Source organism: Chenopodium quinoa, unplaced genomic scaffold, assembly GCF_001683475.1.
Source record: "Chenopodium quinoa cultivar QQ74 unplaced genomic scaffold, ASM168347v1, whole genome shotgun sequence".
Taxonomy (NCBI): domain Eukaryota; kingdom Viridiplantae; phylum Streptophyta; class Magnoliopsida; order Caryophyllales; family Amaranthaceae; genus Chenopodium; species Chenopodium quinoa.
Window position 1 is genome coordinate 4,059,951 of NW_018743697.1, and position 13,136 is coordinate 4,073,086.

At 34.5% G+C, this 13,136-nt stretch overlaps 1 protein-coding gene across 1 annotated transcript in view; it reads left to right on the plus strand.

Annotated features, from left to right (window-relative positions):
• Positions 1 to 953: 953 nt before the first annotated feature.
• LOC110684354 (midasin-like) overlaps positions 954 to 13,136 on the plus strand; it is a 46,640-nt gene continuing 34,457 nt past the window's right edge. Inside the window, exons 1-18 of the mRNA XM_021860807.1 lie at positions 954 to 1,495; positions 1,566 to 1,750; positions 1,851 to 2,194; positions 3,730 to 3,814; positions 4,346 to 4,611; positions 4,730 to 4,909; positions 5,654 to 5,811; positions 6,048 to 6,157; positions 6,266 to 6,385; positions 9,139 to 9,217; positions 9,728 to 9,850; positions 9,922 to 10,009; positions 10,108 to 10,204; positions 10,283 to 10,417; positions 10,503 to 10,556; positions 10,639 to 10,815; positions 10,948 to 11,073; positions 11,174 to 12,922. Of these exons, the coding sequence (XP_021716499.1) occupies positions 1,586 to 1,750; positions 1,851 to 2,194; positions 3,730 to 3,814; positions 4,346 to 4,611; positions 4,730 to 4,909; positions 5,654 to 5,811; positions 6,048 to 6,157; positions 6,266 to 6,385; positions 9,139 to 9,217; positions 9,728 to 9,850; positions 9,922 to 10,009; positions 10,108 to 10,204; positions 10,283 to 10,417; positions 10,503 to 10,556; positions 10,639 to 10,815; positions 10,948 to 11,073; positions 11,174 to 12,922 (4,056 nt within the window). The 5' untranslated portion in view covers positions 954 to 1,495; positions 1,566 to 1,585. The remainder of the gene's footprint in view (positions 1,496 to 1,565; positions 1,751 to 1,850; positions 2,195 to 3,729; positions 3,815 to 4,345; positions 4,612 to 4,729; positions 4,910 to 5,653; positions 5,812 to 6,047; positions 6,158 to 6,265; positions 6,386 to 9,138; positions 9,218 to 9,727; positions 9,851 to 9,921; positions 10,010 to 10,107; positions 10,205 to 10,282; positions 10,418 to 10,502; positions 10,557 to 10,638; positions 10,816 to 10,947; positions 11,074 to 11,173; positions 12,923 to 13,136) is intronic.

The following is a 13,136-nucleotide window of genomic DNA, read 5'->3' on the forward strand; positions in this document are numbered from 1 at the left end:
ATGGATCGGGTTAGTGTTGAGATATGTTAACTCGTTTAATTTCAAGCACTAACACGAGAATGAATCGACACCATACATTTGTCAACCCTAATGTTTTTCATTAGTTCCTTCATGAGTAATTTGGTGGAGATTCCAAAAACATCAATATATTACTTCCAAAAACAAAATGTTTTAAATTACAATTGATTCACTTATACGTACGAAGTATATAACAGTAAGGGCTTGTTCATATTTATTGAATTGAGTTGAACTAAAGTGAATCGAACTGAATTGATTGGAGCTGATCTGAACTGAACCGAGCTAAATGAATATTTTATGAGAGAGGGAAATTAGAAACTGAACTAAACTGAATTGATTGAAACTGAACTGAACTGAAATTAAGTAAATGTGAACAGGCCTAGGACCTAAAAAAGTGTATTTTAATTTTTTTAAAGGAGTATTTTAAATTTCAATTTATACTATTTATAACCTTTTTATTTTCTTCTCATTTTGGTAATCATGTTCAATCTGTATACAATTTACTATAATTTTTGTATATATCTTCAATAATTGGTCTTGTATGGACCCGGTCTACAATAAATTATTGTAGACCCAAAATTTTACACTTTCAAATAATATAATCACATTCTGGATGATATAATCACTTTTTTATATGATATAATTATCTTTTTGTGAGTCATATTTTGATCTCATATTAAACCATTTAATGAGATTATATAATTATCTTTAGGATGATAAAATTTAAAAATCATCTTTTGAATGATGTAATTTACTATTTGATACTTTTTATAGTGATAAATTCACTTTTTGAGCGATACATTTACATAATAGTTTCAAGATGACATAATCACTTTTGTAATAATATAATCACATTTCGTATGATATAATCACATTCGTATGGTACACTAGAAGGTTGGGTAATAACTTCAATAATGTATCTTCAATAATATTAAATAAGGTAATGATAATTTACCTAAGTAATATTGTCATTCTTTTTTTTCAAAATTTTTTTTTTCTATAGAACTCATTTTATGACATATTACTAAAATTATTCTGATAACATATACAAAGTATATATATATTAAAAAAAACGAAGGGTAATAACTTTGACATCTATGGTATTGGATATACAGTAATAATTTAATTTGAGTTATTTGATAAAATTCGATATAAAATTTCCTACACATACCAAATTCATTGTATATGATACATTTCTAGCGATAAATATCTAGTACTTTAACCTAGCACAGTAGCACGGTGCCTTAAACCCTTGCAACAAACCTTAAACCCTACACCTTCAACAAACTCAACACCTCTTTTCAAACTTTTCAATTTTATTACGTTGCCCCTCTTTCTCTACCTCTCTCCTCCATTGCAGAGTTTTCCGAGTTTCTCCATTGAAGCGTCTTCTGAGCTTTCCCTCCTCCATTAAAGCTTATTCAGAGCTTTTCTTTGAACCGCCTTCTGTGCTTTCTCTCCTCTATTAAAGCGGCAGGTAATTTGTTATTCATTTTTGGAGTTTAATTTTGATTATTGATTCAAATTTTGCTGCTAAGTTGTTGCAGGCTTTGCTTATAATCCTTCAATGTCGGAAATGGATTATGAAATTGGTCCTATTCCCGAGGCGGAGGCGGCCGCCCCTTCTGCCCTGGCTCTGGGACGGGTTTCTTTGAATTTTGAGTTACAGAGGTTAATTGCTCGTTGTCCGAAGCTTAGGAATGTAGCTTATCTCAGTTCTTTGTTAGAGAAGGTACAAAATTCTCTTAATTATGCTACTTACCCTTTTTTTTTTATTGCTTGGATTACTTTATGTGTTATTAATTCTGGTGTTGTGTTTGGGTTATTTGAAGGGGCATGAATTGGAGGAGGAACAATTAGTGAATGCTTTGGCGATGGTATTGCTGCATCCCACCTATACAATACCTATTATGGGCTGTTTTCGCTCGATTGCTAAGAAAATCATAAACCGTGTTGTCGAGTTGTTAAAACTAGTACCGAATTTGAGGTTTGATCATCCCGGGGGAATTACAAATTCTATGGAGGATAGGTATTTTATTGACTGTGAAGAACTTGAACAAGTATATCTATTTGGAGTGATTGAGACATATTCTAGACATGGGAGGTTTTTGGATCTTCACGAACTTGCGAGTCTTGCCTTTAGTCAAGTACTTGATCTTGCACCTTTCTTGAGGGGGTAAGCAACTAAACATTAGCGTTTTATTTATGTATGAACTTATAATTTGTATACTTTGTAAGACTTGTACATGTCTGTTTAAGGAAAATGTAGAAAACAATCATTGCATAGCTATTTTTTGCATTGCAAGAACCCAATTTCCAGTTTTCAAAGGTATTAGTATTGGATGATTCATGCATGATTCTGTTTTTTTTTTAAATAATTATAACCGATCTTTTCCAATATTTCATATTTTTTGATAGTGCTTTTTTGTCAAACATAGTATTTCTGCATGCTGCATCTGTGTAAAGCTATGCAGACTTAGTAAGCAATAAAGCTTTCTCCTGGGGTAGTGAGCTGTATTCTGTAAAACTGCCTTGATCTGGTTGACTTCATAAATAAATGTCGTCTTTGTTTCTTGAAGTGTTTAGGAGAATAATTAGTAGTTTGCGTTTGTGTTCTTGAGTTAACACTAGAATTTGAGACTGCTTCAGTTTAATGCTTATTAAATTATATTCCTAAGTTCTGACAACTTCAATATTTAAAGGGTTTCTTAGTATATACAAGTACATATCTTTATTTTGGAGTGGTATTACAAAACACAAGCTTAAGAATATTGATTAATCATTTAATATATTAAGTTCTGATTATATTTTTGAGGAAATAAATCTCCAAGCCATATTACCTAGACTCATCATTTTGTCTTTTGTACCGGACACTAAAATCCACAAGGGTATGCAATCCTTATCTGACATTTTTATCCATATTAAGATACTACAATTATCTTGAATCACATGACTGTAGAAGAAAATGTAGAATCAGAGTGAAGGATTTGCACTGCTCTTAAATAGGCTTCTAGTAAGCAAATTTGACAAGGATTAACCATCAAGCTAGCCTAAAATATTGTATATGAACATTTGTACGTCTTAAGTCTTAACTTCTGCCAAAAGTTTGTTGAGGTGAGGAACATGTTCTATTAATGCCAAGCCCCACAAAGTTAAGGACAATGTCCCTGTGTTTAAAACTTTAAATTATCAAACCTTGATGTTTCAGATGCATTGGATATGTATTAACACTCAAAACTTGCCTATCTCTAAGCAAGGTCCTGTTCACTTTACCTTAAGATAATAATATTGAGTAAAAAGAATTTTAGTTCTGTAAAAATCAATTTTAGTTCTGTAAAAATCAATAATTTTAAAGAAGAAATATAATAGAAAGTTAGTACAAATAATTTTAGTTTAGTATAATTAATTTCAGTTTAGTAAAATTGATTTCGGTTGAGTAAAAATTAATTAAGTTAATCAAAAATAATTTCAATTCAGTAAAAATTATTTTAGTTCATCAAAAATAAGGTGAAGTGAATAGGGCCTAATATAGTTTTAAAGGTGTTTCATACATCTTGATCTCAAAATTATATCTTCTTATTGGCGGAGTATGTAAAGAATGTGTGTGCTGTCCAGCATTATTTGAGTGGTGTTATGTTTATTCAATACAACATGGATTTAACTTTCATGTAGGATATGTATATGACACTTGATCCCTGATCATTGTTTCAGTGCAATAGAATGCTACTATGAATTTGGCGGACCCCCATTTCATCGTATTATTGAGGCGACATTCATTTCTAAGGTGAAATCCGAGGTATTTTTTTTTCACTTTTTGGCACCTTGGTTTTTGAATTCTTGATTTTAAAGATGTCAGTTGGTTGATCTTTCATTGTTATTTACATACTTTATTTTGATTACAAAAGTACTCTCAGACACATATCTATCAATATACTTTACTTTATACCATTACATTTTGAGGGAGATATATGTTCGATGATTGCCTATGAAAAGATAAAGTTGGAATTATTAATGAATTTAGATTATATTTTTAACGAATTTAGGTTATTTTTTTTTTATTTTTTATTTTTTAAAAAGAATTTAGGTAGTATTAATGAAAGTGGCACTCCTTTCATGTTGTTGAGATGTTTTGTCTAATGTCGTTCAGTTTCTTAATGATTTGTTGGACTTTTGCACTTCTGTAGTTTTGGAAACCATGCTGTGAGTTTAAGCTACTTTTTAAATCTGCCTGGCTCACTGATTTTAAATACATTCTCATGCTCAATATCATTTTTCATTCTCCAATCTGTTATCTTCTTTTTTATTCCTTCTACTTTTGGTTTCGCAGCCAGCCGCAAGACATCTACGAAATCTTGTCTGGACGTCTTATCGTCTACTTCTTCTGGACCCTGAATTTTTTCCATGCCATTGGAATTGGTGCTGTTTTTTGGACCTGGTACATCAGGCTGCAAGTTTTGATGGTTGTTTTAGTACTGATCTTGCTAGAGATATAAGATGGTGTGGAGTGCAGATACTGTGTATCCTTCTGAAGTTACCCTCTAGAACTGCCGTACTTGGGATGGAGCCTGTAGAAGTTTTACCCTCTTTGTTACGGTAAGTTATTGTATCTGAGCTGTCTTCATGTCTACATAGCTTTGTTGTCAGGGCTGTTGCGAAGCTTGTAATAATGACCTTCCAAATCAAACTTCGCTAAATGGATTTCTCTTAATAGGTGGCATGAGTTCTGTTGGGATGTATCGATAGAAAAAGCTGGCTGGTTCGTATCCAGAAAAGAAGCTCCTATTTTTTCTGATGGAGATGCTGCTTTTAGTGGTGGAGGAGACACTATAGCTATTGATCTATTGAAGCTAATTGAATATGAACCTGAAAAATTTAAAAAGAGGTTGCAAAGGTTTGTTACCCTCTGTTACCCTTGACTGAATAAATGTTAGGAAAAACTGCAAGCATATCCGATGTATTCTAGGATTACGTTGCCTCTAAAAATCCACAAAAGCTATATTTTATTTTGAGTTCATCATTTCCCTTGGGATCCAAACCATGTATTACAAAAGTCTACTCTATGTAAGAGGCTTTTTGTCTGACTGCTGACAATTTTGAATGTGACTGTCATACGTGCTTGCTTGAACGCCTTAATCCCATTAGTGGGGTTGGCTACATGAACCAACACTAGGATTTTGCCTTAATCCCATAAGCCTCTTATACTACTCTCAATCATTGTGGCTCATGTCATTTGATGTGACAAAGGTTTACACTGCTGTGGGACTGGCAGTGGGTTGCGGAGTTTGACTTATGTGCTTGATTTTGAATATCTTCCAATTTCTCTTGCTATCCCTTAGTGGAGGTTATGAAACATTTGATGTTTGTATATTTTCCATTTAGCTTGATTAGGCCAAAATGTATGAAGCCTAGGAATTATCTTGTGGAATTAGGTAGAAATATCTGATAATTTTTTTTTGGCGTATACATATATAAAATTTGTGGCCTCTAATGGTTGCAGGCAGCAAATGAGTAAAATTTATTGATGTTTTGTTTAGAAGATATGTCCTCTCTTGATCTCTATTTCATTCTCTTGAAGTTTTTGTTTGTTACATCCTAATCATATGATCCTGTTATTTATTTTCTGTGGTATTATCAGGGACTACAGCCCTTTTCTTCTGACATCTTCAATACAGAGCAGTTATGAAAGAGTGATCTTAGCAGTAAATCAGAAATGGCCTGTTCTGCTGTATGGTCCACCTGGTTGTGGGAAGACTGCACTTATTAGCAAGTTAGCTCAGGAAATTGGAACCCAAGGTAGCATCCTTATTATTTCCATCTTTTCTTTTTTCCTTTTTTTGTTTGTTTGTTTGTTTGATTGTTTTACCCATATTTCTTTGAACAATTTTTTCTTATATATCTTGATTGTAATTGTCTTTTTGTGTAATTTTTTTCACAGAATGGCTGTTGCCAGCTTTGAGTTTTGTAGTTTTAGTTCTGCCGATTTATGTTCCATTGTACATCTCTTATTTTTGTTTTTGTTTTTTGCTTAGTTCTTTCAATTCATATGGATGAGCAAATTGATGGAAGAACATTGGTAGGAAGTTATGTCTGCACAGAACAGCCTGGCGAGTTCAGATGGCAACCAGGTCCTCTGACTCAGGTTGTACTAGTTTGCATAGACTGGTGGCTTTGCAGTTATTTTTTCAGCTCTTTATTTATTTATTTTTATTTTGTTTTCATATAATTAATGACTCTTTATCATTTACAGGCAGTTAAAAATGGTGTATGGGTTGTCTTTGAAAACATAGATCAAGCAGCTTCAGATGTACAGTCTATATTATTGCCTCTTCTGGAGGGTGGGACTTCTTTTCAAACTGGTTATGGAGAGGTATTGTATTCTGTTCTTTCTTGCTTTTGATCCACCTATAATATGATTTGATTTCTCATGTGGAATCAAATGGCTTTGAAAAATATGTTGTAGTAAATGAAATTAAGTGATATTCATTATGCTGATTACTTAACTGAAGATATGATCATAGTGTTTCGTTTAATGTTGTATATTACCCTTGACTGTTTTCTATGGATATAGAGTTTGCTTTAAAAAACTGAACTACAGCAAATCATTTTATCATTTTGTACACTGTTGATTATAAATTTGCGCGAATTATAAAAATTGTTACTTGCTGCTGCCCTTTTCGAGAAAATATTGGTTAAAATCCTCTGCAGGATTTATTTGATTTACATGATTATATGTGTTGGATGGGGACTTTGGATAAGCTTTGTACTGATGATATTCTTCAAATTCGTAATCAAATTGGACTTATTTTGTTCGTTTCATATGTGTATTGTTTGAGTGGGTGAGACTAGAATAACATTTTTTTTTTTTTTTTTTTTTCCGAAGGGTTCTTGATCTTATGGCATTATTTATTTGAGGTGGAAGGATGTAGCCTTGTTGGGGTTGGTTTGATTGGGCTAGGATTCAATCTTGATGCATCTCCAATTTGTCTACATTGGTCATGATGAAGATTTTATCAGTCATTTCTAGTTCAATTTTTTCCGACTTTGTTTAAGTCCTTTTTTCCTCACTGGATTATTTTATTTATTTATTTATCTTATTAAGTTTTTGTACAAAGTACGTCCTCTGTTTATCATATTGAATTTTTAATCATGTTTAATTGTTAATATGGGTCAATGTATATCATTTTTTTCTTCTGTTTTCAGGTCAGATTCTAAGTTCATATTATTACACTATATACTACCTCCGTTTCGTATTGTGTGCAACATTTACTAAAAATTGTTGCTACACTATGTGCAACAAATATCTTCTTTCCTTTTTAAGTTATCATTTCTCTCCATCTCTCTCCATCTCTCTCCATCTATCACTTACAAGCAAATTTTGCCTAGGAGTCCTTGTCCAGATCTTTTTTTTTGTTGTTATTGATGATGATGATGGTTTGAGGGTTGTTTAATTTGGTCGCAGAAATCATCGGCAAAGAGGAGAGTGGCAAACGGTCCTCAAAAACTCCCATGGCCTCTCCTTGCCTCTTTCTTGTTCTTTCCATTTCTTGTCCAGATATTTGTTGCACATAATATGAAACAGAGGTAGTATATATTTTTTTTTATGATTTGAATTTAAATATAAAGATATTTAAGGGTTAAAGTCGCATTGGCAAACATGTTTTGTCAAAATGATGCAGTTAATGTGAAAATCATGAAACAAATCAAGAGTCATTGCTCATACACAAAATTTTAGGGTCATGAACATTAATTCTCATGCACGTGGATTGAAAAATCAACTTTTAGCTCCAGCTGAACAATAATCTTACAACAATGTCAACTACTCAATGGTGTTAGAAAAAAAATTCCCATTGACAAAAAGGCTTGGCGATCTAGTTCCTTGCCTTGATGTTGCTCCACCAGTATGCCACAGGGACAGGTCTGTAAATTTTTTCACGCATCACTTGCATTTACACTTAGTTTTTGGAGACTTAGCAGTTGATAAAATTGAGGCAAGTGGTGTATGGAAAGTATTTAAATGTAAAACTAGGGCAAGTGTAGTATGGAAAATAGTGTTTTAATGTAAAAGTGGGATATGAATAGTAGTATTATAATGTAATTGTGGGGTATAAAAATTATTTTTATCATGTTAAAGTATCGTGGGATCTTGCAATATGCTATAATTTCTTGAAGGAAGATCAACTAAAAACAAAGACACACATAGAATCATAGATTGGCATGATTCATAAAAAATGTGTTAGTTATGTTCATAAGGTGGTAAGGTGAAGTTTTTATTGATCTTGAGGAATCTCTATATGAGGAATTAGGCTAATAGCCTATAAATTTTATATGTTATTTCCAAACATAATCAGTATAGGCCCAAATAGAAAACAGAACCTAAAGAACCGTGTTCGATTGTTCATAGGGGACATAGTGGAAAACTGATTCAAGGTATATTAAAATAATCTCCACCTTCATTTGAGTCCTTGTAGAGTCAACCAGATGCACCATTACTGCCAGATATACTAAAAAAATCTAAACAAATCCAATCCTTGGTTTAAATCCTCTCTGAATTAACAGACACCATAATAATGCTAGATGTATGGATAAGCCTGATGCCTTTGTTTTTGCCCGAAAGTAATTATCAGGTTCTAACATTTAGTAAGTCAAAATAGTATCGAAACATGTGATAATCAAACAGTTTAGTGAATATGTCAATGGGATTATACTTTTGGGATTTTCCAGGGAAAGATTATTTGACCCAACCAAACACACCCAAAGAGATAAAGAATCATGTTGTCTATGCACCTTAAGGTGTATAGAGTATGGAGTAGCAGTGGTGCTGTTTGCATCTGTATCCCACTAGAGTACCGGACACCATCAACTTCAGGATTCATGTAGGCCAATTATTCTTTTTGGTTTGGTGCCCGGATTGTGGAGAGTTGTTGGAGTGATTTTTCTCTGTAGTTTAGGAAAATAGCTTTCCTGTGATGAGTAAATCTTCACATGCTTTGAAATCCTGCAGATTTTATAATACTGACCATTATTCTCCTGCAGGATCATTTTTTGCTTATAATCAGGATAAAATTGTATAACAAGGGTTATGTGATTGTGAATCTTTACTGATGATTGATATTCTTGCAGGCTATTAGAGTGGCAGAAGGTTTTCGACTATTTTCTACCATCTCAACTTCCAAGCCTGATATATGCGGCCATGCAGAAGGTTTGTGAATGGCTTCTTGTATACTATTTCTGTTTATTGTTAGTCTTCTAGATTCATGCTTTTGGTGCAAATCATCAGAAGAATTTGCATGGGAAGAAAGCTTTCTATCTTGTTCCTGGTTTGGTCTTTGTCGAAAATTTGAATGTGCATATGGCTAACATGTGCTTCAGCTCCACAGAATAGTATAGTCTCCTTCTGCCTCTTAACATCCATAGAGGCAGTGAAAAAAGAGGAGTCTTAGTGTATTTATGTTGACCGTATTGAGTTAAAGAAGTGGATTAAACAGAAGAGGTTTCTTACTATCTTGAATTCCACATATTGATCATGTAGGGAAAGTTGGTGTACTGGTAAGATGGCAAATGGTATTTGTTGTAAGAATAAGGGAGTGGATGATTTGGTGTACTATCTAGAATGCTGATATTGTAGATGCAGTAATCTTCGTAGAATTTACTGTATTTCGTTATCTGTAGATGATTTTACATCAAAGGGGAGCTTTGTGTCTTTTGATAGGTAGAAATGCTTTGTCTGCTCTTTGGAGACGAGTGATGGTCAAGCCAGCAGCTTGCACAGATTTGGCAAATGTAGTGTCTGCATGGTACCCGGATTTGGAGCCTATAGCTTGGAAGCTCATTGGTAATTTCCTCCCCTAGAAGTTTTGTGATCTCAATGTGGAGAGAAAATTTATTGTTATTTTGGTCTTGCAGAAACCTTTGAAATGCTTAATGGAGATTCTGAATTATTTGGATCCGGACAATCTGGTTGCAAGAATTCAACCAGCAGGTTCTCGCTGAGGTTTGTTGATCCAAGCCATGAATGTAGATGATCTATTCTACACAAAACTGTAATCGTTGGCTTTAATGTGACATCTGATCATCTTTTTTCAACAACAGGGATCTGCTGAAGTGGTGTAAAAGAATCGCTGGTTCTGGTTTCAGCTTCAGCTTTGATGGTCTGTCAGCTGACTTGTGTCGCATGATTTATCTGGAGGTTTGATCTTTGACTGTTTAAGCTTACTCTGTATCTATTTTGGGTTGCTAGCTTATCTGTATTACATTTGCATTACAGGCTGTCGATGTATTTGCTGTCAATGCAGCGTCACCAGGTACCAGACTGAATATTGTAAGGAACATAGCAAAGATGTGGGCGGTGCCTGTTCCAGAAGCGGAAGCCCTATATTGTCTTAACAGACCTGTTCTCAAGGTCATTCTTGTTCTGTTCGATCTTTTGCCAGCTTATTTTTGTGGTTTAATATGTAATTTAACTTTGACAACCTAAATAAAAATAGGATTTTATTGGAGCTGTACAAATTGGAAGGGTCACTCTGCCAAAAAAAGAAGATGTAAGTTGATATGCTTAGCTCTTGTGTCAATGGAAGTGTATGTTTGTTTTCCTGAATTAAAAGATATTCTATTTCTCTGCAGCTTCTCCATGAAAGGAAACCCTTTGTGGAAATTCGCAGCTCTTTTCATGTACTTGAGAGAATAGCATGTGCTGTTAAATGGAACGAGGCTGTTCTTTTGGTTGGAGAAACTGGTACTGGAAAAACTACACTTGTGCAGAATCTGGCGACAAGACTTGGTCAAAAACTTACTGTTCTGGTATTTAAGGATTTGCATATTTTGTGCTACGCATAATTAATGTCTTCAATCATAATTTCTTCTTATTTATGCAATCTTTGTAGGTTGGTCTTATTTATTCGTTGTCTCATGTGGTATTATTTGATATTTCAGAACCTAAGTCAGCAGAGTGATGTGGCAGACTTGTTGGGGGGTTTTAGACCAATGGATCCTCAGTATATATGTGTACCTCTTTACAAGGAATTTGAGAGCTTGTTCATGACTACATTCTCTGTAAAGGTATTGGTATATGTTTGAGTGCTTTTTAAGCTGCCTATTCAACCCTGATTTGACACATTTTTTTTTTAAAAAAAAAAAAAATTTATTTTTGTATTTTCAGGATAATCAGGATTTTCTTGCTCTGTTGAAAAAGCTTGTGAACGACAAGAATTGGACTAAACTGTTGACTGGTTTTAAGAAGGGTGTCGAAAGGGTGGTTCGTATAGGGAGGTGTGGGTCTGGAACCAAGCGAAAGAGACCTCTGGAGGAAAGAGTTTTGGGGCTCTGGGAAAATTTGTCTCAGAAAGTGGAAATAGCACGCAATCAACTTGCTGGCTCATCAGGAATGGTATTTTCATTTGTTGAAGGAGCCTTTGTTACAGCACTGCGAAATGGCGAGTGGATTCTGCTAGATGAAGTAAATTTAGCTCCTCCTGAGACATTGCAGAGAATCATTGGTGTCCTTGATGGAGAGAGTGGTTCACTATGTTTAGCGGAAAATGGTGTTGTCGTGGATAGACATTCTAACTTCCGCATGTTTGCCTGCATGAATCCCGCAACTGATGCTGGGAAACGGGACTTGCCATATTCTTTGCGAAGTAGATTTACAGAATACTTTGTAGATGATGTTTTGGAAGATGAGGACTTGACTCTCTTTGTTAATCAGTTTCTTGATGACAGGCACACAGATAAAGATTTAGCAAATAAGATTGTACGGTTTTATAAGATGGCTAAAAAGGAATCTGAAGAAAAACTGCAGGATGGGGCCAACCAGAAGCCTCAATATAGTTTGAGGTCTCTTTATCGGGCTTTAGAATACATTAGAAAAGCAAGGAAGTTAGGTTTTAAAAGAGCAGTGTATGATGGATTTTGCATGTTCTTTATGACTTTATTGGAGGATCGCAGTGCTGAAATGATGAATGAAAGAATTATTTCATTCTTGCTTGGAGACCATAAACACCTACCACCACCTATCCCTCTGGAGCAACTGTTGAACATCAAAGAAAAACCTGGATCTGAACAGTTTCTGAGAGAGTACGTAATAACTAAAAGTGTTGAGGAGCATATAAGGAGTTTGGCTCGAGCAGTTTACATAAAAAGATATCCTGTTCTCCTGCAGGGTCCAACCTCTAGTGGGAAGACTAGTCTTGTGCAGTATCTTGCTGCAAAAACTGGCCATGAGTTTGTTCGTATAAATAATCATGAACATACTGATCTGCAGGAGTATTTAGGATCGTATATTACTGATGCCAGTGGGAGACTTGTATTTCATGAAGGTGTATTGGTTAAGGCCGTTCGTTTTGGACATTGGATTGTCTTGGATGAGCTTAATCTTGCACCTTCTGACGTCCTAGAAGCATTGAATCGATTGCTAGATGATAATCGAGAACTTTTTGTTCCAGAGCTGCGTGAAACTGTGCGTGCTCACCCAAATTTTATGCTTTTTGCTACTCAAAATCCTCCAACTTTTTATGGTGGCCGGAAGATGCTTTCACGTGCGTTTCGTAACCGTTTTGTTGAGATACATGTTAATGATATCCCAGATGATGAGTTAACTGAAATATTAGAGAAGAAATGCAAAATTCCTCGCAGTTATGCGAATAAAATGATTGAAGTTATGAAGGAACTACAGCTACGGAGGCAGAAGAGCAAAGTATTTGCTGGAAAACATGGATTCATTACTCCGCGAGATTTATTTCGATGGGCTAACCGTTTCAGTAAGTATGGAACTTCGTATGAAGACTTAGCCAAAGATGGCTATTTCCTTTTGGCAGAGAGGCTCAGGGATGAGATTGAGAAGAATATTGTGCAGGAAGTTTTGGAAAAGCATCTGCGTGTTAAACTCAAGAAAGATGAATTGTATAAACAGGTATTTCCCTTATTGTCTTAACTAAAAAATTGTGGTCCTCTACATAATTTCTGTTACATTTTACCCTTGATCTTTTCTGTGATAGCCACGATGCTGTTTCCTTTTGATACTAATTATATTTACCAGTTGTCACAAATCAGTGTGTGCCTTTTTACTGTTTTTATGTGTGCTTTGACATTCAATTGTGCTAATGATATATGGGGTCAGTAAAGTT